Source organism: Copadichromis virginalis, linkage group LG8 (genome assembly GCF_057382275.1).
Source record: "Copadichromis virginalis isolate Kocher_CV1m ecotype Utaka linkage group LG8, C_Virginalis_male_GT1.1, whole genome shotgun sequence".
Taxonomy (NCBI): domain Eukaryota; kingdom Metazoa; phylum Chordata; class Actinopteri; order Cichliformes; family Cichlidae; genus Copadichromis; species Copadichromis virginalis.
In genome coordinates this window covers 8,953,553-8,979,274 of record NC_140625.1, presented here as the reverse complement: position 1 = coordinate 8,979,274, position 25,722 = coordinate 8,953,553, and the positions used below count along the sequence as shown (strand labels likewise).

The following is a 25,722-nucleotide window of genomic DNA, read 5'->3' as shown; positions in this document are numbered from 1 at the left end:
TTTGCTGAGGCATTCTCTATCTGGATACCTCAAGGACCCGACAGGCTTTCAGGCTGCTTATTATCTAATTTGAAAGATAGTAAAGAACCTTACTATGCGTTTCCTTATCTGGACCACGGAGTAGATAAAAATGGTTATATAAAAATGTGAAAGGTTGCATGCAGAACTGGATGGCTATCACTGCTTTAGCACATGCTCATTTTTCTTGTTGTGATATAAAGTGTTTTAAAAGTCTTGAGCCACCCCTCATTTCTTAATACTTTGCTAGAGAAATGGAAAATAGCTGCAGAGATTTATTGAAAGATGTGTGTTACAATCTCGTGGAATGGAAATGCAGTATATAAGGCAATGCAGTTCTAACACGCTTGATATTTGACTATTATTTTTTAACACACACACTCCCTGAACTCTTTTAGGTAAGCTTTCTTGTAAATTCTTTAAATACTTTCAAGGAATATTTCTCAAGGCTTGGAAGGCATTCAAATGAGCAGTTATGCTAACACAAGATTATATAACAAAAAAATCAATACTACTCACAAATATGCTCTCATCAGTTAGTTTAGAGTGGAACTAAATTGTGCCATATTGACAATTTTCATTAGATGTTGGTAGAAAGTTGTTTTCTTTTTTATTTGGACTGAACTAAGCTAGCTGGCCTGTGTAGCGCAGCTTGAAAGGGCAAGGTTAGCTAAAACCTTTTTTATGCTATGCTAACTGTGCTATGCTAACTTTGGTACAGAAAAGTGTATTTCCTTTCATTTTAATTTTGAGATTTCATCAGCATCTTATTTATATTTATATATATTAAACTGTTATTAATAATAACACTGTAATAAATAAAATAAATAAATAAATAAATTTAAAAAACAGTGTAGGAGGCATATTTTCTTATTATGGTTTATGGTGAAAATGAAGACACAATAAAACAATACTACCTAATACACTAAACGTTGAGCATAGTTAATACTTGTAGCCACAAATATCTGCAAAAATAAGGCTTGATCGTTTCATGTAAAACTGCCATTATGTATCAAATTGTTTTAATATTATATTTAATAACAGGTACTAATATTTTGTTATAATGCATAATTTTTTTTTTATTATAAGTTAGTGATTCAGCGTTATAGAAGAAAGCAGGAAAAAACGAAACTTTCTTTTTAGCTATTATGGTTTAAAAATAACTGCTTTCCATTCAATATATTATCATTTTTCTCCCAGAGTGGTTCTAATACTCATAACTCTTATCCCACCGATTCCACTGGCAGCGAACAGTAAAAACTCCAGCAGTTTGTATAAGCCTGTATAGAGTTTGGTATGAACAGACAGTTAAGGACCACAGTCAAGTATAGACATATAATACAGATATGTATTATCACACTAAGTAGTAAAAAGACAGGATAAAACTAGAAAAGTAAATTTGGAGTCAAGTGAAAATCTGAAGCAGTGTGTTTTGCTCACCTGTCTGCGTAGCGTACGGCTAAATGTGTGTGTGCGTCTAGAAGGTGGGTTTCGTGGTATACTCTCTGAATCTGAGTGGCTGTGTGGGCTGATGGGTCTGAAGAGGTCTGTGGGAACAGTCAGCTGCTGGGAAAACTCCGCGGGTTGTGAACGCACCGAGCCACTGGAGCCTGCACACAAAGCACAGTGCTGGCACCTTCAGTGAATACACAACAGTTACAGTAGGTGTGTTTACCTTAGATAAAATAACCTCCTCATGCCACAATGCTTTATGTTAAAAATCAAGCCCACCCATTTCTGTTCTGTCCTAATGAAACACATTCTACGCTAAATGACATTAAAGAGAAATGTGGCATTACCCGATTGGGCCCTGTGAGTGCCCAGTATGTGCTGGGGCCCCTGTGGGTGTGCTGCAGTGGGAGATGTTTGCCCCACGGGCTGTGGCGAGAGGAACATGTAGCTGTCGTTGGGTAGGGAGTGCGTGCGTCCCACCGCAGGCTTTCTGACGCTCAACAGGTTGTCGTCCCGAAGCGCCCCAGAACCAAGCTGCTCCGCCTGGGGAAGCAGAGAAAACAATCAGGGTCACCCAGAACAAGAAGAGCCTGGGCTGCTCTTTAACTCACTTACTCTCACACTCTTACCAGTACACTCACAGGTTGTCAACTGTCTAAGACACAATGTCAACAACGAGGTACTGATCATCAGCATACACAGAAAACACAGAGGATCTTTGCACATTGGAGTTGACTGGCGCAGAGCTGCCACAGATCACAGAAACATTTCCAATTCCTTTTTTAAAGCATGTGACACTCTGCTTCTTGTGTCTGCTTTTAGCCCGTCGGTCGTATAACTTTACATTAAGCCGTGATTGTGTGTCAGCTAGGGCAGTGTCCTGCAGCCTGACCCATTAAAGAATCAGTTCCCATTCAGCACAGAGCTACAGGGGGTCCAACACACTTTACAACCCTGTAGCAAACACACGGCAGCTCAGAGGAGACTGAAAAGTACACCACCAGAGGACAGCATACAGCACATCCACAGAAGTAGGCTGACAGGAAAGGACTGCGAGAAAAGACGAAGACTCACACGTAAAGCACAAAGGAAAAGAAAGAAGGAGGGGAGAGAACAGAGTTTACACACAGAGAGAGAAGAAAGTGAAAAAAGTAGTCAAAGGAGAAAAAACTGCAAACTGGCAGGTAAGGAGGCGCACTACTCTACTGGACTGGACTGGACTGGAAAGTAAAACACACCAGGCTGAAAAGGCGGAATGAGAAATAAAGATAAATTTGTTTCACCAGGGTACTTCAAAGCCACTTGAACACCTCTACCTCTTCACTCCATTGTCTTTATTTTTCTATTGCATTTGTCCCAGAACAATCCAATTAAGAGCACCTCGTTGGCCAGCGCTCTTTTTTTCTTATGATATACGTATTAATTCAGCAGCAACGCTGAGCCAAGGTGACAGTGACCCTCTCTGGTCATGAAGCCATGTGATCATTAATGACCCAAACCGGTGGTTAATAATACTCTGACACCCAGACGACATTCAATTTCATTTTCAGAGCCTGTAGGATGGCGTGTCATAGAGGGATCTATAGATTAATTGCAGTGAGGACACATACATGGGCTGCAGTGCATGACGACATGTTCAAAGAAAATAATGAACGGGGTCATGACAAAGAATGCCAGGATGTGGAAGATGCCTTTTACCAAGACCCTTACTCACTGTTATACTTAACACAACGTCTCATTTGTTTAGCAGTTGTCACGCGTCAACTATGGTTTAAGTGACCCATTGTTATTGTATGTGCAAGTGTAAGCTTTCCACATTTTATTTATTTAATTATTTGGAATCAGTTACATAGAAAACAGAAAAAGTTCTCCACTCATATTTCCCATATTAGATCCAATTTTGACAAGTTCAATAAAGTCTCACACGTTCCCAGAATCTGTCTATAAAGTTTAAACTAAAAAAAAAGATTGGTTGTTTTTTTGCTATGCTTATACATTTTTTAATCTCAGCTCCAAATAAGCTGTTTTAGTATCTGTAGCTTCGAAAATGAGCTGCTGCTGGCCACGCCCCCATTTCAGAACAGTTTAGGTCCCAATTCATAGGCCGCATCCTTCTGAGGCCGCATTTGAAGGCCGAATACGTCACAGCTAGGCAACAAAGTCTGTCCTAATTTGAAGGCTGCTCCAAATGCGACCGACTAATACATCCTTCATTTCCCTGAATTTGAGGGATGGTCGGGTGTATCCTTCGTGGCCCAAACTATCCCAGAATTCATAGCGCGGCCCAGCCAATTCCAGTTTCCAACAATGGCGGCAGCTACTTAGTTTTAATATTACTCTTATTACTCTTTCTGGGTCACAAAATAAACTTTTAACATATTTTTAGGCGAGAATGTAGCCGTGTAAACTTCAAATATCAGCTCGGTTTATCAAGACATCGCATATTTGCAAAAGTGCTCCGACGTTTTCTGAGACGTCTGTTACCCACCAGCTCAATAGCTGACTGGGAGGTCGAGGCTCATTAGAGCCGGTGAGAACAACTAACTCCCAGCACATCGTTTTCAGGCCCCAGCGGTCTTTTCGCTACTCAGGTTAAACAGGTTAAACACCGATTTACTCAGGAACAAATAAAACACTGAAAAAAGCCAAACAATAACACTTAGATAACTTAAAAATGTTATTGTTTGGCCTTTGTCAGTGTTTTATTTGTTCCTGAGTAAATCGGTTTGGCTGAGATTAAAGTTTTCACACAGCTGAATAAATGTCAAACAGAAAACTGATTAAACAGAAGTGTGAGATGGTCGAGAATTTACTCCAATGTCCTGTTATATATTAGTGAGTGAGGAGCAGACAGCTGAGTTTATTAAACTCCACCGAGACAGTTGGTGACGCAAATCTGAAGGCTAGACCGTCCCATTTCGCAGCCTCGTACTTCCGGCCCTCCTGGTCTTTGAAAGACCTGGCTCACGTAGACCGCGAAGGCCGGGTCCTCCGAAGGATGCGGCCTATGATTGGGACATAGCTTTAGAAGCAGCAACTTTAGCAAAGAAATCCAAATACACAACATGGCCGACTCCAGATAGAATTGTAATGAGCTGCACGCCAAAGAGCTCATTCAGACGTTCTATGAAGAAAGAAAAACAAGTGTGTGGCTTTTACTTATTTTCAAAAATAAGTAATTAGTGGTACATATAAATGCTATCTTCTTTTTTTTTAAATATATTTTTAGCTAATTTAGCATCCAGTTGGCTTCCCCTTGTTAAACCCCAGTGTGTAAGCTTGGTGGTGGGGAGGGTCAGGTGACTTTGGAAATACCCAGTGAAGGAGACAGTACAAGCCACTGCAGCGGGGAAGGAGAAGAAATAACAATGGAGAAAGATGAAGAGAGGAACTGTCAGTACATTGCATTCCAGAGTGGTTAGAAATAGGGGGTTAAAATCGTCAGGGGTTGAGTCGTCTGTCAGAGCTAGGGACCAGGAATTCTCAGAGGCCAGAGACAGAGCATCCATCTCCGCTAGAGGGATCTAGGCAGGAAGAGACAACCGCTGGTGAGCAGAGAAAACAAAGGTGCACTCTGTGCAGTACATAAATAGAAGGACGTTACACAGATAAAACCTGAAACTAACAGAACAATACAAGTTTAAAAAAAACACCACATATAAACTAGAAGTATGTAGCAGAGCAAAACAACAGAGGAAGAAGGACAAACTAAAAAAACACCAAAAAACGGCTGTATTTAGTCAGCTGTTAGTGGACTTTTTTTGTGACACAGGCACAGCAGAGAGATTCTTTAACAGCGAAATATGATGCCAGTAAGACATTACACGACAGCACTGGGATTCATTTACATTAAGTACTAAATGGCACATTTAATTGCTTATGTTGCTAAAGAAGAAGAATCCAAATAACCTAATTTTCTAGGGACCTCTTGTAAAACACCTCAGAGATTGAAACACTCAGAGATGAAGCCAAAGTCTTCAGTATTTCTGGCTTACGGAGCCCCGCAAGGGACATGGGAGAAAAAAAATTACGATGAACATTTGCGAGATCTTCAAAAAGTTGAATTCCAACAATGACGGCAGCTACGTAGTTGTAATATTACTCTTTCTGGGTCACAAAATAAACTTTAAAGATATTTTGAGGCGTGAATGTAGTTGTGTAAACGTCAAATATCTGCTAAAACCTTTGCATGATCCCCCAGTTTGTTTTGCGAGATCTCGCAAAAGTCCGTCTTAATTTTCTTTTTCTCCCATGTCCCTTGCGGGGCTCCATACTGGCTCATGTAAAAGGAGCTGCTATTTTCTTTTTTTGCCTTCACACTGGTTTAACAGGGGAAATTGTTTCTGTCAGGCAAATGGGTCATTCGTGAATAAAAATGCAGGGACTGAAACATATCAGAAGGAGAACATTGCCCTGTGGCATCTAACGCTGAGATCTCAAACCCATTTAAAGCTTTTAGAAGATGGGGGTTTTACAGCGCTAATGTAATTGTGCCAAATTTGGCTTCAAATGAGAAAAACAGGCACCCAGATGCATTATTCAGTGGCTCAAGTGATCCATAGCCTATTGATTGAGCCACATCTGTGCAGGATTTAACAGTGTGTGATCTGCTGGCTTTAGGTGGTTATCACTCTGCTGTGACTGACTGGCAAATGACACAATCACCTGAGTAAATGCACAAGCATTGTCACGTCCTCATACAGATACAGAGACACGTTGTGTAGGGGAGACGGGCAAACTTTAAACCACGCCAGTGAGGCTGCAGAAGCAGACCAAAAACCTGCCAAGCATGAATGAGTGTAAGTGAATGAGGGAATGAGCTCATAGTTGAGGCGGGACATGACGCACTGTGCTTTGGTGGGCAGCGAGGCTGGTTAGTAAGGGGAAAATATTCAATGAAGAAGAATGCCAGTACAAAAATGGTAATGGCTGTAGGGCTGCAGGATATTAAACAGACAGGGATGTCTTTATTTAATAAAACTGAGTTCTTTGGACAGTTCATACTTCTGCTTGCTGCTTTCTAGGCTAAGGCTTATGCATATACTGTAAAAAACTATTTGCCCCCATCCTCATTACTTGTATTTTTTTACTTCCATGTTTTAGATCAGGAGTGAGGAACTCCAGGCCTCAAGGGCCGGTGTCCTGCAGGTTTTAGATATTACCCTGGGTCAACACAGCTGAATCAAATGATTAGTTCATTACCAGGCCCCTGGAGAACTTCAAGACATGTTGAGGAGGTCATTTAGCCATTTAAATCAGCTGTGTTGCATCAAGGACACATGTAAAACCTGCAGGACACCGGCCCTTGAGGCCTGGAGTTGGACAGCCCTGTTTTAGATCATCAAATAAAATGTAATATTATACAAAGGCAAGGAAATACAAAATGCAGTTGTTTGATAATGACTTCAATTAGTGGGAAAGAATGCTATCCAAACCTTACCTATGTGGAAAAAGTGAAACATGTAAGTGTGACAAACATGCTTTGAGTGAATTAAGTATTTGATCCCCTACAACTCAGCCAGAATAACCACAGAATCTGTTTCTCACATACTTAATCCTTCAGCATCATGGGCCAAAGACCGGTCAGAAAACAGGGACAAGACTGTTGACTTACACAAGGCTGAAATCGTCTACAAGACCAACAGCGAGAAGCTCGGTGAGAACTGGTAGAAATATAAAATTAACATCATTAAAATTTTGCCTCATGGGATGAGAATGATCGTGAAAAAGATGGTGAATCAACCTGAACGCAAGCACGGGAGGAACTTGTTAATGATCTGAAGGCAGTATACCATACTGTAATGGATATTACAGTCCCTGCAGGGTCCCTTTGTTCAAGAATGCACATGTACACACTTAAGTCTTAAGTTTGCCAGTGAACATCTAAATAATTCAGAGAAGGTTTAGGAGATGAATTGAGTTGCTTGGCATCAACTCGAGCTGCCGTGTTTGGAGGAAGAGAAATGCTGAGTACGGCCTAAAGAACACCATCTACCCTGTCAAGCACAGAGTTGGAAACATTATGCTTTGGTGCTCTTTCTGCTAATGGGTCTAGGTTGAGTTTAGCACATCAAGGGGCCTTGTACTGTAAAATCTTGGATGAGAACCTCTTTCCCTCAGCTGGGTCATGCATGGATCTTTCAACATGACAGTGACCCAAAACATACCATCACAGCAACAAAGCAGTGGCTAAAGAAGAAGCACATTAAGGCCATGGAGTGGCCTAGCCAGTCTCTAGACCTCATTGCTATAGAAAATCTGTGGAGGAAGCTCAAGCTTAAAGTTGCCTAAAAACCAGCCAAGAAACCCAAAGGATTTAGAAAGTTTCTGTAAAGAGGAGTGGTCCAACATCTCAGCATAGATGTGTGCAAACCTGGTGACCAACTGTGAGAAACATCTTACCACTGTACTTGCCAACAAGGGTTTAATAATAATAACTCAATAAATAATGAGTCATGTTTTACCTGGGAATCAAATACTCATTTTACTCAGTGATATGTAAATCAATTATGTAATGTGCTTTTATAAGACCATCATAAAAATTAGAGAGTGTTCATTTCTTTGTAAGCGAGCAAACAAATTCAGCAGGGTATTAAATAATTACCTTTTTTCTCTAAACTAGGTGCAAACACACCCATCTCTTGATTAATGTTCTTTTAATTGATGACATCACTATCTCTGCTGCCTATTTAAACACTATAAAACATTATTAGCATCAGTTAAAACTCTTTCTTTTTTTGATGCACTACAGTCCAACTAACTAGTAAATAATCAATTAGTACACCTTTGTTTTTCATTTTATGATCTATAGTATCCATATTATCTATATTACCTTTATACTTATGACCCAAAGCTCAGTTGTACAATCAATACTTCATTTATTATCGATCGATAATTTGTAGTGTTACTAAAACAAGTGTGTGTATTATATTAATAGCATCAGATGTGACAGTACAAGATAAATATTAGTATTTTCGTTACTTCGTACTTGAGCAGCCCTACATGGTGCACACAGATAAAGACACTACAAAACCACATATGACATGGAGGAGGCGATCCATCAGGGATGCTTCTGGTGATTATTGACCTTCTTGTCGGTGCTGTGCTTGCTGGGCTTGGGGGGCAGCGCGTAGTAGTGGCAGATAGAGCCGGACAGGTTGTCCATGAGACTCATCTCCCCCTCCATTGAACCCTGGATGACCAGGGAGACCGAGTCAAAGAGTGCCCTCCGCTGGACAAACTTGGATAATGCAGAGAGAATAGAGAGAGAGAGCGGAGACAGAAATAGAGGAAAAAAGAAAAGAAAAAAGAAGAAGACAAGGACAGGGGGAGAGTTACATACAAAGATACACGAATAAGTATGGACAGAAGAATGGATCACAAAGAAAAGGACAGTCAGTCAGGCAGAAACAGTTATAGAAACCCAAAAGACAAGAGAAACATCTCAGAGGGAACAATGCTCTCTTGTGGGCTGCTAAGGGCTTCTTACTAAATGACCTGTCGAATCTTTCAAATTGCACAGCAATGTAGTAAACAAACACCCTTAACACTCAAACCCACAAGGGGGCACTACAAGACTGCAGCAGAGCAGGTCTTCAACAAGGCTGGGGAGAAGAGTGTGACTTAGCCGCTCACGTTTTGGGAGAGGAGCATAGGGAAGAAGGATAAGATCTTAGGGAGGGAGGGATAACGATAGCGAAACCTCTATTTCCTATCCCCCAAAGTTCCCCGTTGTCTGGAAATAGCTGTTGAAGTGAACAACAAGGCCCTGTGGTCCAGCTTTCCCATGGCACTGTGACCTGTCTGTGACTGGCATGTCCTCTAGAGGGATCAGCTAAACACAGACACACACATAACCACACACACACACGTAGCCGTGAATGCACACAAATTGTAAAGCATCCCGATATGGGCCAGTGTGGGTCACACAGCATAATAAATCTGCACAGCTAGATTTTCTGGATGTGACTGTGCATAACCAAGAAAGACCCAGACATTTGCAAACTAGCGTCTGATATGCGAGGGAGCTATGTCCAGTCCTGCGTAGTGCACGTGCAGCAGACAAAGATCTTCACCTGAGAGCTTCAAAATATGACAACCGTTTTGGGTACGTTTCAGATAAATGCATCCATTTGTATTCTGAGATGATGCCAGGCTGTCTGGTAAACACAGCCTAATATAGCCATCCCTGGCTTGGTTTATTTATGGGTGAACTACAGTTATTGTACCGAGACCAGCGAAGAGCAAGTAATCAACTTTTTTAGATGGCGTGCCACATTCTCAGCATTACTCAGCGCGAGCTGCTGAATCAACTAATGGTTTGAACCAGAGTTAGAGGTAACGACAATGAAGGGGTCATCTAACGAGCCTCACAGCCTGGCTCCGGTTCCAGCAGTGTCCAAATCATCTTATAATGCACAACAGAATTAAAAATCATGTTTCCAGCTTGGTACAAGCTAAGCTGAGTAACTGAATTAGGTCTGTTCTTTTTTTAATGGGATTATCTGGCAAATAATAGTGATGCTTTGTTGTGAAGTACAGATTAACTTTTTTTGAGAGACAGAGAGAGAAAAAAAAGATTAGTTTGGCGACAAGATTCTTTACCTCCAGTTGGGGCTCTGTGCATGAAGGGGATTCTGCTCTGATGCCTACAGAGTCTCTGGTTATATCGGCAGTGGGTGAATCCATAGGACCATCCCTTTCCTGCTCTGTATCCACTCCTCTGGGAGACCTCCAGGGGGAACCCCCAGAGCTTGACCTGTCCATACCCAGTGTCAGAGGGTTGAGCTGGGGCGACCTTGCTGCTATGTCCCCCGCTTCCATCTCCAGTTCCATCATCTCCGCCTCCAGCTCTGCCTCTTCCTTGGCTTCCTTGTTGCTCTCCTCCAGGTGCTTCATCAGTACTGCGATGACCACATTGACCAGGACAAACTGAGCGGTCAGGACAAAGGAGACGAAGTAGATGGGAGAAACCACAGTGTTGTAGCAGGTGCCTGTATCTTGGGCGCAGTCCCTCAACGTATCCTGGAAAGACCGTACAGACGGTGGATTTAATAGTATTCTAGTTAAATGTTCTAGTTAAGAACATGCACCTACAGGTGGGTGACCATTCGCAGCCGATGATCATTACAACAGCAAGAAGAACAACTTTGTAAGAACAACTTTGTACTGGGTTGCAGTGACCCCTCACTCAAGTTGGCTTACTGATGGATTTAGCTACTGGATGTCTGCCAGGTGTCACCTAAGCTAATTTTAATCACTGATGTTAGGCTGGTCTGTGGTGTTTTTACCTCTGGGAGCATTTTAAAGTGAATTATCTCACCGTTAATAATGCTTCCTGGTTAACTCTACTAACACACCATCCAAAATATCTGTGCTTTGGTTTTGGTGGTGAAGATCCAGTATTTTATTCATGTGTTACTAATTAGCATGAATCTGTGTTTGTTTAAAATCAACTTACGCTCATAACTTAGCTGTACATCCTCCTATGGCTTATTCAGTAACACTGGGGAATAAACAGGACGGCATCCTCCTTGAGACTTGGAAATATCGGTCATTGCCTTGTAATTGCACTGATTTTTGTTGCTGTTAGAGCATGTGGAACTCTCAACTTCTGGGTGACCTCTTTCGAGCATAAGGCAATCTGCCTGCAAACAACACTGCAACTGCAACTGCAATCACTCTCAAAGTGCTGAAGGTTTGCAAAAACTGACTGCCAACACAGTGCAATTATCTAACTCAGTCTTTCTGCAGTAGGAAACTCCACTCAACTGGTTGCATTCTGATTGCAGAGCACTTCTGTCATTTTGCCGTTGAATCACAGTCCTACAGCAACTACTTCACAATTCGTGGAAGAATTTCTGTTGCAAACACACAAGATTCTGATTGGAACCTGAATATAAGTAGTCAATGTGAATGTTTGTGTATGCAGATGGCAACAGATTTCCATTGTGTGCCACTTTATCAGATAATTGATAATTGTATGTATTTGCTAGCTTGACCCCATTTAACTGCAAACTGATTGTCTTAATAGCATTTTGTCGTTTTCTTAAACAACAAAATCACTTTGAAGACAGAAACTGAGCTGTGGCAAACCTGGTCCCCATCTTCAATGTAACCATGTCATAGCAAAATTGCGAGTTCATTGCACTCTGTCCCAATAAGGTGCGTCATGCTGTGATCTCCAACCACAGTCCTCCAAACTGTAAATGCAGTATTATTTGAATATAGTCTCATCTGGCTACAAAAATACGATGGCCGCACTAAAGACTGACATCCGTTTTTTAGTTTTTAAACCAGAAGTTGACATTATGAACAACTTATATACAAAAAATTGAGTATGGTTTGAAGGTCCGAATGTGATGTTTTTTTCATCCATTACAAGCACATTCATATTGCGGAGTCATTTTAAAACAGAACTGGACCTGCAGAATGTGCAGATACAAAAGAGTGAATGTAGAGTATGAGTGGTCTATGGATCTGAAACTGCAGAGTTGGTTTCACCTTCATTATGCCATTCCAGTTGTCTCCAGTGGAAACTCTGAAGAGCAGCAGAAAGGCCATCCCAAAGTTTTTAAATGTAGCGTAGCGCCCCAGACCCTCACAGGGGTGGAGTTCATCACAAACTGCAGAGACAAAAGGGAAGTGGGAGGAGATAAACAAAAAGAGGATTAGCCAGAGAGTAAAAGAGAATGAAACAAAAAAAGATAGCAGTGTTCACGGCTTTCAGTTGGATTTTCCTATAATAAAATAGTTACTGTGATAGCATTTTATAGCTCTGAAAGCTTCAAGATAAAATTAAGGAGATCAATATAGTATTTCAACAAAGGATTCGAGGAAGCAATTAATATCAGATGAATTAAACCCACAGAGGGGAGAGTTAAATGCTCGGTGTATGCCCGTGAATGACCTGAGTGGAAACTAAGAGATTTCATTTTCTTCTTTTTCTACTGCCTGCACAGTATCTCTTTATTGTGCATGTGTTCTTACTTAAGTCACCAAACAGCTCCACTCCCAGCGCTGCAAAGATAAAGAAGAGGAGCATGAAGAGAAGACCCAGATTGCCCACCTGCAGGGAGACAACAGGAAGGAAGAGAGCGATTAGTCAGAGGAGATAAAGCCCAGGGAAAATAAACCAATAAGGAGGGACAACAAACTTCTCATTCGGAGGCAGGGTAGAATGGAGGATGGTTCTAGAGCAGTTAGAGAAAGTATAAGATAAGCTGTAGTGACTGAGCATTTGTTAAATAAACACATCTCCTATCCAAGCGAATGCATGCTTCAATGATGTGAATGAGTGTCTGACAGAAAGCAGGTAAAGATGGACAGCACCACAGCGTCAGCGCTGCCATCTAGTGCTGCTGACATCACTCACAGCCAGTTGTTTATTGTATTCGGGTTGTTTATTTTGTTAATTTGAAAATTAGTTAATGTGTTACAATCTAGACAACTAGCATGATCTGGTTATTCATCTGGAAAATAATAAATTGACAATGAGTGCAGGTAGGCTGTGCATAAAAGATTGGTGTTGCTTTTGGGTTTGAAAAGTTAAGTCAGTGGGGATGTGCCGTAACCTTGCATTCTTTCTGAAGGGGGCAACTCCTCTGGACTCCAACTGTGTACAAGTCTATTGTGGAGTCTGAGTTCATCTCAGTGGCTAGTTTAAGTCTCTCCGAGGACAACATGACTTTCATTTTGTAAATGATCTTTTTCAAGCAGGCCAGCATCGTGACTGATGTGTCCAGTTTCAAAATGCTAAATCTGAAGGGCTATCTATTTATCGTAGGGTAAATCAATCTGTATGATAATAAGGGTAAATGTGATTTGGTGTTCTCCTGCTCGTACACATATATTAATGCTGACTTGCACAATTACTCTGTTGGTCTGTGCTAGCCAATGATTGTAAAAATGACTTTTATAGAGTTAAGCTAGTGGATCCACCGCACAATTAGAAATTAGCTAGCATTTTGCCATTAAAGAGATGAGAAAAAACAAACAAACAAAACCAAAAATGAACAATGCCAAATCATTGTACGTCAAAAGGTTCCACTGGGCATGACTCTCTGGCCTCCTCCAAAATGGCAAAACATCAGCAGATGTTGGGGTTAAGCCAATAACATCTATTACATTGGCAACCCACCTTGTGGACTAGACAAGCCATGGATTTTGGTGTGTGTGATTTTACAACTGATTGGTCCTGACACATCTCTTTACCTCCCCAGACTCGATGGTTGTATAATCACAAAATACACTTAAATCTCAAATGACACCATCACAATGTTGCTTTTCCCAGCTAAACTCTTAAGCTACAAAATTACCTAATAAACTACTGAAAATACAAATCTGCACGTTTAAAAAAGCTGGAAAACTGAAATTGAGCGCAATTAACAGGTATGTGATTTCTATGTAAAATCTAGCCTATAATATGCGGTAATTAGTAACTTTCAACCCACATATATACAGTATGTGTGTGATGAGTGTCCCAGCACAGAACAGAGCATGACACTGATTATTACACTCTATTATACAATATCATGTTTTGTCTGGTAAAATAGTCTACTCGGTATGCAGTATTTTAACTGTTTGATTATGTTCTATTTTGATTTACTGTAAATTTAGAATAAACTTTTTTGTCCTTTATCCGCAGATTGTTTTGTATTTTCTTTGATAAATCTGTCTTTTTAATTTTTAGTACCCTTAGGGGTTGAATTACTTGGTGGTATTTAATCCTGACTGATTGTGTATTTGTGAGACCCTGATGAAGAGAGAGAGTCGATACCCATTGGCCTGTTTTGCTTGCTGAACTGCTTCAAGAATAAATTTGTTACATTTTATCCTTGACAGAGTGGCTTAGCAACCGCACCCTTTTTTATATTGAGATTTTGTTCGCCCTACTGATGAGCACCTGTTGAATAATCCTTTAGAGCACTTCCTTTTTTCCTTTTTCTGATGACACTGAACAAGTCAGATACAGCATGAAAGGAGTATCTGGGGTGGAGGTGGGTTGCAAAGCGGTGTGCAGAGTGCCTTGTGAGAGACACTAACTGAAACAGTCCAAACTGAATCGATTTTAATGCATAAATGTACATTTAGAGGAGGTGTCATTGGTCGATTTGTTTCAACTGGGCTTTCTCTTTTAGATTACATAGTTTTTCTGAGGCTCTTGTCCAAGTCTGCCACTGTGCGACTGAGTCAAATGCCTCTAGAGCCTTCAAGTAGCCTTAAAATTAACCTGTATATGGAGAAAGGACTTCCTAGCCAACCCATTTTTATATGCAGTCTACAAAATAAAGGTGCAAGATTGGAATAAAAAGAAAAAGAGGAGCTGTAGAAAGTGATAGGAAAAACAAGGGATTAGAGCTTTGACACAGGGGTGGTTTAAATAATGAAAAGTGTTATGGTTTGCTGCTGTCAATGATTATCAGCATGTAGCAACCTGTTCGCACCTCCACCACCCGCCTATCATCAGATTTATTAATAATGAACACTTCTGACAAGCTCAAGGAGCCTGGAACAACACTCGATCTCTGTGTCTCTCTGAAAAGCAACAACAGAGGTGTTTTGAAAGAACATTGCGAATATAAGACTTTTTGACTTTCTGCAAAACACTGCAGAAGTTGTTCTAATTTACTAACTCTATCACCCACAAATCCACCCACCCTAGGGTTTAAAACAAAAACCTGAAGCTACATTCACTTTCTAATCTCTGCAGGGGGCTTCTAATGCAAATAAGGGTCTCTGGAGTTGAGCAGAGAAAACTCGTGAGAAAGACGACGCCCTGAAACAGCAGAATCTGCAGCACACACACAATAAAAGGAAATGCTTTTGAGATGTAACTTTAGGGACAGTTTCTGTGGGATGTGAAATCCATGGAGGAAAAAAAATGCAGATGAAGACGGAAGGAGAGTTTCGCGGCTTTGGTGGGTGTTATTTAGCGGCGCGTACCTGAGGCAGGGCTTGCATAACGGTGTCCAGCAAAGCTCTCATCCCCACCGCCATCTTCAAGAGCTTCAATACTGTGGGGACACGCAAACACACAGAATGAAAAAACAACATCTCACCAATATTATGATTTTTCAGTCTTACATAACAGAGCAGGCTTGCTGTGGAACTGAAAGGACACAACATTTCTCTCACTTACAGTTTAATCCTGCTCTGTTAGCTTAGTCACTCATTTTCTTGTATTAAACACCACTGAGCTCTTAAGACGACATGACTGAGGTCATATCCCCCAGTGACTCGGTAGGGTTACCAGTATGACTTGAGCACCAATTGAACTACAGCAAGAATGACAGATGATACATTGTAGCAAATGTGTAAACATTAACCCAAGGAAACAAAATTAGGCAGCAAATGACCCCCCCCACTCCTCCTGGGCAATCTTTCAATACACAGCACAAAAATCAGACAATAGATTTAAGACATAACACTTCTGTAAAATGCTTTTGTCATCCTAATTTAAGTGATTTGGGATTTATCAGCCAATAAAGACTCGCAACATAAACAGCTTGATAATATCAGGGTATGCAAGGATTTCCAGTCTTCCATTGTTCAACCAGAGGAATGGCACCTGGTGTAGTCTTCTGCTGCTGTAGCCCATCTGCTTCAAGGTTTGTGTGTTGTGCATTCAGAGATGCTCGTCTGCAGACCTTGGTTGTAATACAGACTTCTTTTTGTTAGTGTTGCATAACTGTATTAGCTCGAAGTGGTCTGGCCATGCGCCACTGACATCAACAAGGCATTTATGCACAGAGATGCACTGGACAGTTTCCCTTTTTCAGACCATTTTCTGTAAACCCCAGAGATGGTTGTGCAGGAAAATACCAGAAGATCAACAAACCACCAAACCATCGTCCACCAAAGCCACATCATGCTTAAAGCCACTTAGATTACCTGTCTTACCTATTCTGATGTTGCCATGTGATTAGCTGATTAGATATGTGCATTAACGTAAAGATAGATGTATAGTCCTGCTAAACACAAGATGAATAATCAAAATAAGCATCAATAGAATCACAGTGCTATCAGGATCTCTTTTAAACTGGGAAGAAAACATGTTATGGAATAATAAGAGATATTTTTTTTATCTATATCAATTACTCACATATTAACAAAAATCAGTAAACATAGGACACAAAAAAGGGAAATCCCACATTTGCAAAAAAAATGTACTTTTATTTTAACCACACACTTTTAACCCACACTGCCAGACATCTGTTAGCTTCAATATATTAGCTCAGCTAACATGACACATATTCCAGTGAGAAACACCACTTTTCTCTGAATAATTATATGGCCACTAATGATGCATTTACCACCGAAAGGCATCTGTCTGCACCTCAGCTGCTACCACTGAAACATCTAAACATATGCCAGACAGATTAGCAAAGCGCTGACCATAACTTGATAAACATTACATCCATTAATCAGCTGTAAAGACAGCCTTGAAAACATAGTAACAGTTCAAACTGCCTCAAGGTGATTTTTCCAAAACAATCTAACTTTATAATTTTCTGGTGTAATCACTCGAGCTACAGTAACTAATAACTCCACAGCGTAAACTAGCAAGACACGAGATAACAGATATTCCCTTGTTATTTTGCACTTTAACACATACTTTCAATATAAATGTCAAAAGCAATTTTTAAAAGGATTGAGTACTGTCAACTTCAACTACTTTACAAATGAAGTAGGCGTGTGTTTTGAATCATGGATTTGACCATGAAATTGCTAAGAGGGATAAAAGCCGACAACTAACCTTATGTCAATGTCTATTAATAGCATTTTGTGTGGGTGTGTTGTGCAAGTTCAAGGTTTGAAAGAGCAAAGCGTATGCACATAAGGTCATGTAAAATGCCACTCACTGTGGTAATGTTTTATTTGCCTTCATGTTAGGATTGCTAAGCTGTGACACCATGAGTGCAAGGGGTTGGTGGGCTGATGATTCTCAAGCTGTTGTCTCACTGCTTATGGTGAGTGAGTTGTTACTTTTTGCCATATAGTAAAATAATAAGCAATAAAAGTATGAGGAATTGCTTTTGTTATTTATTTGAGATAGTTATTAAACACATCAGGAGGGGCAGGGATAGCTCATTAGGTAGAGTGGTGGCCCCATGATCGGAAGGTCGGGGGTTCGACTCCACTGAACGGCTACCCTGAGGTACCCCTGAGCAAGGTACTGCCCTACACACTGCTCCCCGGGCGCTGCACTGGTGGCTGCCCACTGCTTCACTGGGTGAATGGGTTAAATGCAGAGGAACTATTTCCCTATGGGGACTAACACATACACTTTACATCACTTATTGGTGCCTAAACCAGTGTAATTACAGCTTTTGTGAAATGAATCAATATTGAATTTTGTTAAAACACAAGAGTGTGTTAGGGTGCTTATTTTTTCATTATGGTAATTTAATCCAATTTGAAGTGAGTTTAATAGTTCATTTTATAAAAACTGAAAATACTTGAGCTGATTTAATCTGCAATTTAATCTAATCAAAAGGTATTGTAGTAAAAATCTCATCGTTCAGGCTGAAGTTCGGCTGAAATGCAGACGCAAAAATGAAATGAAAGCAAGTCTGCAGCCGCTGAAAAAATCCAATTGACCAAACAGTTCTCTGGAAAATAGCTTCACCATTCCTGGAAGATGCATCAAACCTCTGCTTGGATAGTAGGAAGGAAAAGTTTTTTCAACAGTTTCTGAAGTTTTAGAGCATCAGTAATAAATATAATTTCTAAGACATTTCTTCCCCGAATTTTCTTTGTTAGCTGTAAGCACTTTTATAACATTTTTATTGTTCTATGAGCATTATTATCCTAAACCAGGACACCTATTTGTACTTGTGGACTACATCAAATTCGCACATGGTCGAAGCCTACATTCTGTTTTAAACATTAAATGTAAAACAACACTTAGTTTTAATCCATCAGATTCTCCTGTGTCTGAGTTGTGATATTGATTAGTCTGTTAACTTACACAGCTGGAATTTCTGCCAGCTTTTCTGTGCACAAAGGACACACATGTGATGCATCTCACTGACAGCGTTGGACAGAAAACCCACCGCCTTTTGATTCCAATGCTGACAACATGTGAATTTAATCTAGCTAACTCAGATTCCTGCTCAGACTGATTATGAGAGGCATGCTGATGCCAGACAGAAAGACTGGACCCATCAAATACACACAGACAAACAAAGCAAAAAATGTGTTTGGGTCGGCTGAGCGACAACAATTAATCACGACTTCCATGCTACCTCATCGCTGCACATTCAGTGTTTGGACCAAACAGACAGGCTCCCGTTCTGCATGTCTTAGCTCCTCTTTCTCTCATCTTCCTTCCTTATGCTTCCTCTCCTCAAGCCTTCAGGTAAAGCCTCTTATCTCTCCTATCTTCCAATAATCAGCCTGAACCTCTTTTACTCTGCACACCTATTTCACTCCTGACTTCATCTCACCTTCTGGTAGTCTATTTTAAGGTCAGAAGTCATTCATCAATCCCATCTCTTTCGTTTATTTCTCTTTTATTCTTACATCTCTTTCATCCTTCTTTACTGTACCCCATCCTCTCCTTAGCTTCTTGCAGCTTAGTTCACTTACTGTCACAGTGTGTTTTGGCTCTCTCACACCCTAAGCTCACTTTCCTCACCCTGTGTTTTTCTCTCCCTTCGCTTCTTCTCAGTTTGTCAGCTGACTGTGTGTCTCTGTGCCATCTGGTCGGCTCACAGCCTGCCCGAACCATGCTGAGATCTGCCATGCAAAAAATGACAAAAAGGGGAGTCCCGGGGATGTGTGTTTTACATCATCTTCAAAGTACAGCACCTTGAAAGAGTTTGCTGTGCGTTGGTGTCTCACACTGTGTAAGGGTCGGGGGGGGGGGGGGGGGGGGGGGGGAGTGTCATACCTCGAGCAATCCTCAGCACTCTCATGATGCGAATGATGGTGGGGTTGATGGGCAGGGAAGCGTTGACCTCAATCTCCTCCAAAGTGATGCCCATGATGGACAGCAGCACGATGGCCAGATCCAGCTGGTTCCACCTACACGCCAACAACCACACACAGACGTACACAAAACATACTCATCAGCACCAAACACAGACTTGGGTTAGTTGTTTTCACTGAAACCTCGGATAAATGTGATTGGCTGCAAAAATGGACTCAAACAAATCACCCATATGTGAGTCATTTCCACCATCACACAAGTGTGAACTCCAATCATATGAAGTGGACTTCAGTCAGAACTGAGTCACAGATCTGATGACTTTGAACTTTAAGAAATCGACAACAGTCCAACTCAGAACTGCAGTCTTATGTTTTTGACTGAGTAAGTTGGAGTGCTTAGAGGAAACACTCCAAATTTGACATCACAATAGTAAGAACTCCACCACAATTCTGCCCAGACAGAGACAGAGACGGTCCCTTATTTAGGAGAACTTCAACATGGATAGAAAATGGATAACGCTAAGGAAGAATCCTGGGTACAACACAGCTTTCATGGCCTTTTTTAAGTCTACAGTGACGCTCAAAAGATTCTGTATAATGTATCACCTCAGTGTTCCAAAGCTTTAGTCATGCATATTTAACTAATCAAATAACTCATGAAATTTAGAGACGGATCATTTTCTCCATGACAGTGAGAGCGTGCTGACTATTTTAAGTGCTATGAGGAAAGTTTTTTAAAAAGCAGCCACGATGTGATTCCAGTCACATAGGCATAGTCCACAAAATGTTCAGACATGACCAGTTTTGAAGTTGCCGTTCAATAAACGACAAGTCTGGAACGAAGTGAACGTATAAAACCTGAAGACAGAGGTGGGTGGTCGCAGTAACCTGGTTATTGTACTGCTATTTACATTGTTAATATCCATGTGAGGCTTTGTTTCACTCAGAGTTTGACATTTAAATCCACATATCCCTACATCTACTCAAACTGCATTAATCAATCCGCCTGAAATTATATATGTATTTTTAAATTAGCTCAGGGTTTTTTTTTGGCTAAATGCTGCTGTACCTGGAAACAAAAATAAAAGGTTGTGGACTGAGCTGTTCTTAAACTGGGTTCTTGCCAGACTTGAAAAGGATAATGGTCTTTCTCTGGTGAACGGGACAGACATCGTGGACTCCTAGGTGGTCAGCTCTGGTCCAGAAACACGATGTCTCCACTGAAGCGTGTAGGTTTAGTGGGTGTATTTCTTTATATGCAACATGTGCCAGTATGCAGCAATGCTGCTGGGATTGTGTTTGTGTATTATTGTGTGGTTTTCACCAGAAAGCCAGAGATTTCAAAGCTATGAAATCATCTAAGGCATTTGTGTTTTATTGGTGTTTAACAAGGCTGTTTGTATTCATGCAGGCCTCTCTGAGAACCAGTCGCTGGAGCACCTTAGAAAAAGCTCATTTAACTTGTCTGAACGCTGCCTCAGATTTTCTACATGACTCACAATTTAAAGACAAGTGCTTGCAACCACTAATCTACTAAAATATCACATCCACCCCAAATGTCAGAACCGAAAAACAGGAGGCAAATGTTTCTTCAGAATCTCAGTTTTTCTTTGTGTCAGTGTAGGAAAGTTCAACATGACACGTCGGGGAACTTGCGAGAGATTTATATACTGACTTGTCCTTGAAGAAGCGTCGGAAGCCGAAGGCAACCAGCTTGAAGACCGACTCCAGCACAAAAATGAGAGTGAAGATGTAGTTACAGATCTTCAGTGCTTCATCCAGCTCCTGAGAGAAATGATAAAAAAAAAAGTTACAGATTCATAAAGTGCAAAAGTATTCATTTTAACAACTCTGTAAAGCCGGCATTAAATTTTCTCTCTTACTCCACCATGGCGATCTGTGGTTTTCATTATTTATCGAAATGTGCTGAAGCTGCAGAGAAAACCAATGAAATGATCTCACCTCGCTGCTATCTTTTTCATATTTTAATGGGAAAACACTGATTTAAACTGAATGGCTTGTTATGCTGCTTAGTTTTGCAGCTTAAATAAACCACGTTCATGCTTTTATAATCCTTACATAAAATACTAAAGGGTCCATAATGCAGGCATTTTAGCAAACCTCTTACTCTTCCCAGAGATGCTGCACTGTATTGGCCACCATCTGTTGTGCTAAACTTTCTATCCTAACCAATAACACTGTTCAGTCTTACTGCCTTCTAACAAACAACATTCTGTTTCTCTTAAGGGTATCCGTTGGTACAACCTTCTGTTGTACTAAAAAGTAAAACCCCCACATTCTAGCCAAAAAGCTTCTAATCTGACACCAACGGCTCCTTGAAAACATCATTCAGTTTAACCAATCACTGCTCTAAACCACCAAACCTTCTATTGTACCTTAACATATTCTCTAGTACCTACTGACAGAGATCAGCTTTATATGGTTAGTTCCATAAATGTTTGGACAGTAACTCAGTTTGTGACCACAGTAGATTTTAAATCAAATGATAAAGATGCCTCAGGGTTGTCACGGTCAGGTGTGAAGAGAAAGAGGACCCAAATGCAGTACTCGCAGATTTATTATAAGTTTGGCTGAACTGTGGTAACTGTTTAGAAATTACAGCTGTTTTGACATGTGGTACCCCATTTTCAGAAGCTCAAAAGTAACTGAACTAACTAGCATTATTTTAAATGTAAGGACTCTCTCCGCACTCGGATGAAAATCTTTTGCAGCGACAGAGAGCACAGCTCTGTATACTGTAGAACTCATCCTGCTTCTCCTGGTAACGTCACATTATCAATAGACAATAGTGGCTCGCTTCCAAAGGTAGCCTCCACCGTGTTTGACAGATGACGTATTATGCTTTGGATCACGAGCTGTTTCCCTTCTTCTGAATCCTTTTCCCCCAACATAATTTCACTTTCATCTATACAAATTATATATAAACATATACTAATCCCATAGGGAATTAGTCCTCTGAATTTAAGCCACTCACTCAGTGAAGCAGTGGGCAGCCATTGTGTAGATCTGGTACGAATTTGAACCCCTGACCTTTTGATCATGGGGCAACCAGTCTACCTACTGAGCTGCCTGTCTGGCAGCACAGTGGCACGGTGGTTACCACTGTTGCCTCACAGCAAGAATGTCCTGAGTTCAATTCCACCATTAGGCCAGGGTTTTTCTGTGTGTGGAGTTTGCATGTTCTCCCTGTGTTTGTGTGGGTCTCTCCAGGTACTCCAACTTCCTCCCACAGTCCAAAGACATGCAGAATGGAAACTCTAAATGGCCCATAGGAGTGAATGTGACTGCGAATGGTTGTGTCTATGTCTTTGCCCTACGACAGACTGTTAAGCTGTCCAGGGTGTACCCTGCCTCTCGCCTTAAGACAGCTGGGATAGGCTCCAGTGACAGAACTGTTTTAGATGTTTTCTTCGTTGTAAACCCTTTTATATTTACATTCATGAAGGTGTCTCTTCATTTTAGGGTCGACAACGATATGCCCACTCAAGAGTGTGCTTGACTTTGACAGATGTTGTGAAGTTGTTTTTCTTAACCATGGAAAGAATTCTGTCATCATGTCCTTTTTAAAAAAAAAACAACTAGTTGATGATTTGGTGACTCCTAAAGTTTTTGCTGTCTGTTTAATAGGTTAATTGTTTTCAGCTTTAAGATAGACTCTCTCACTTTCTCTGGACCTGGGCCTCACATGCCCGTGAACCTGCTTGTCAATCAGTTGCCTCAGAAACAGTGGAAAATGGGGTAACATGCATAAAAATGGCTATAATTCATCAACAGTTAATGCAAGGCTTTTATGAAATCCCTGAATTAAAGTTAAAAGTTGAAATTTGATTGTTTGATCTAAAATCCACTGTGATGGCAATCAGAGGCAACAATTCAAACATTATATTGTGGTACTAGCCAGATATTTAGAGAATTCAAAAAACAACTTCAATTTAGGGCTCATGTAATTTTTTACTGTCTACTAATATTCTTAGCATGTTGCTAGGATCTAGCTTCCTGCTCTACATTTTCATATACCATGCCTTACAATACCCTTATCCACCCTGTAATGCAATCCTATGCTTTTGTTGACTCTCCATTGATATCTGATGCATCTTGCTTAAAACAACTTTATCCACTCAGTCACATTTATTTTTTCAAAAATCCACCTCAGTTTGTTGTTGGCCAACAATGTGATACATGAAGTGATGGACTCATATTTGAGTGTTGGAGAAATCCCAGCTGGCAAAGCCTGATGCCTGATGGTGATTAAAATATAGACTATAAATCCTCAGAATCCATAACCAGACCTCAGTGATTCTCATATAATTACCTTTCTTTAATGGGTTGGATCTGGGCTAAACCTGGTTACCTTAATTCTCTACAGTTTGGAGCATTATTTAAAGTCCTTTAATATGACTTTTTTCTTTTCACTGATTGTCCAAATATTCAGTATTTATTCTTTTGACCTCCCTCTATAGTTTACCACTGCCTTTCTAGCCAAGCTTTTTACAGTTCTTATCTAACTTTCATTTGTTTTCCCTGATGACCTTATCCCTCTCTCAGCCTTGTTCAAAGAACTGGTGAGGCGGGGGTTTTTTTCATTAGTATTTTATTATCGTTGGAAAGGCTTGTTCACCTGACACTGTCTCCTAAAGCATTCAAAGCTATAAACCTCATGTTTCTGGAAGGCTGAACTAGAATTCCAACAACATTCGTTTTTAGACGCCACTGACCTGAAGATTAAGGAATGGAGTGTCTAACAGCCAACGTGCGTTGCCAATAATCAGCTTTTTATATTATTTTCATGGCAGGAAAACTTGAAAGAATTGGCAAAATTTGAAGAATTAGACTCCTGACACAACAAAAGAGCGTGCATTTGTCTGTAACTGTAGGACTATGAGAAGCTGCACTGTATTCATTATCATCTGAAGTGACTGATATGAGATGGTAATTAAAAACCACTCATGGAAAAAGAACATCCAAAGGAATTTTTAATATTTAACATGAATATTTTTTCATTTATATTCAATATTAATATTCAAACATAGTGATTTTTTTTAGATTGACATGTATACATATGTGTAAAACTTTTTTCTCTTTTTTTCCTCCAAAGGACTGAGCCAAGCCAGCATCCTGTTTTCCCAAACATCTGACCTTAGGCTGCTGATAGTGCTCCATTGACATGGTGATGACGTTGAGGCCTATTACGATGGTGATGAACAGGTCCAAGTAGTGGCTGGTGCACATCTTGTGGATGAGAAGGCGGGTGGGGGAGTAATCCGAGTAGTAGGGCTTACTCTGAGCTTCTGTTGGAAGTGGGAAATGGTTGGGGGGAGTTGGGGTGAAGGCAGGGGTGAGGAGGAGGAGGAGGAGGAGAAGGAGAAGGAGGAGGTGGTGATGTTCAGAAAGTGAGACAGGAGGTTTTACACTGGGACAACATACAGTAGAGCTGCTGTGTTGAGGACTGGAGTCGACGAAGCCTTGTTTTAAAGGAAAGTTGTTAGTGGAACATCAGTGCATTAAAGTCACTCACAATGGCTGACTCCCATTACGAATATGAGAGTATGGGAAGAGATGCAAAAAGAGAAGGCCGATCAGATAATGAAGAGAGAGAAAGAGAGACTACAGCCAAGCGCTCCTGTGGTCTGGAGTCACGACTAATCAAATCAGATCCCCTCCCCTCTGATCAAATTTTCTTTTCTTTCTCTCTTGCTTTCTTTCTTTTTTTAAATAACTCTCCCCTGACACGATAAGAGACAAACAGCAAGTGCTCAACGTGGGTTTGAAAGAGAAACTCCAGGGAGGCGGCTGCTGTCGGGCTATTCCAGGTTGGAGATGTGGCCCTCTCGCCCTCTTTCTCCCTGATCATCACGTGACACGGCCTCTCCTTATCTCCTCTGCTCCCCTCCTCTCAGGAGAAGAACATTAACGCATTAGGAAACTTTTCCATACTCATCCATCACTTCATTCCTCACCCCTTCCTTTTTGTCCAGAGAGGATGGATGGATGGATGGATAGGCTGGGAGTCAGGGTGAGGAAGAGAGAGAAGACTCATTCCATCTATCACCCTAACACTCCATCAGTGAAGGAGAGGCTCTAGGTCACACGAGTAAAGGGATGTAAAAGGGAACACACACATTTAAAAAAAGATCCTTTGGGTGTTGTGAGCACTCCCTGTCTACCCAGTTAACTGTGACTGCAGCTGTGCTGAACTCAGACTATTCCCAGTGTGTATGTGGGGTGGCTGTAGCTCAGGTGGCAGAGCAGGTCAGCCACTAATCAGAAGGTCGGTGGTTTGATCCCAGGCTGCATCCT

General features: G+C 40.9%; 1 protein-coding gene across 9 annotated transcripts in view; it reads right to left on the bottom strand.

The window, feature by feature from the left end:
* The window catches only part of cacna1g (calcium channel, voltage-dependent, T type, alpha 1G subunit), a 228,606-nt gene that overhangs the window by 6,426 nt on the left and 196,458 nt on the right, over positions 1-25,722 (bottom strand). For 5 of the 9 annotated variants that reach the window (XM_085465580.1, XM_085465578.1, XM_085465582.1 and 2 more), the window contains 11 exons: positions 24,562-24,713; positions 21,080-21,189; positions 19,367-19,500; positions 15,415-15,485; positions 12,460-12,538; positions 11,974-12,095; positions 10,075-10,494; positions 8,558-8,710; positions 4,872-4,994; positions 1,818-2,013; positions 1,459-1,628 (listed from right to left, as the gene is read on the bottom strand). In XM_085465580.1, the coding sequence (XP_085321706.1) occupies positions 1,459-1,628; positions 1,818-2,013; positions 4,872-4,994; positions 8,558-8,710; positions 10,075-10,494; positions 11,974-12,095; positions 12,460-12,538; positions 15,415-15,485; positions 19,367-19,500; positions 21,080-21,189; positions 24,562-24,713 (1,730 nt within the window). The remainder of the gene's footprint in view (positions 1-1,458; positions 1,629-1,817; positions 2,014-4,871; positions 4,995-8,557; positions 8,711-10,074; positions 10,495-11,973; positions 12,096-12,459; positions 12,539-15,414; positions 15,486-19,366; positions 19,501-21,079; positions 21,190-24,561; positions 24,714-25,722) is intronic. The other 4 variants (XM_085465584.1, XM_085465585.1, XM_085465581.1 and 1 more) reach the window with 3 other exon arrangements.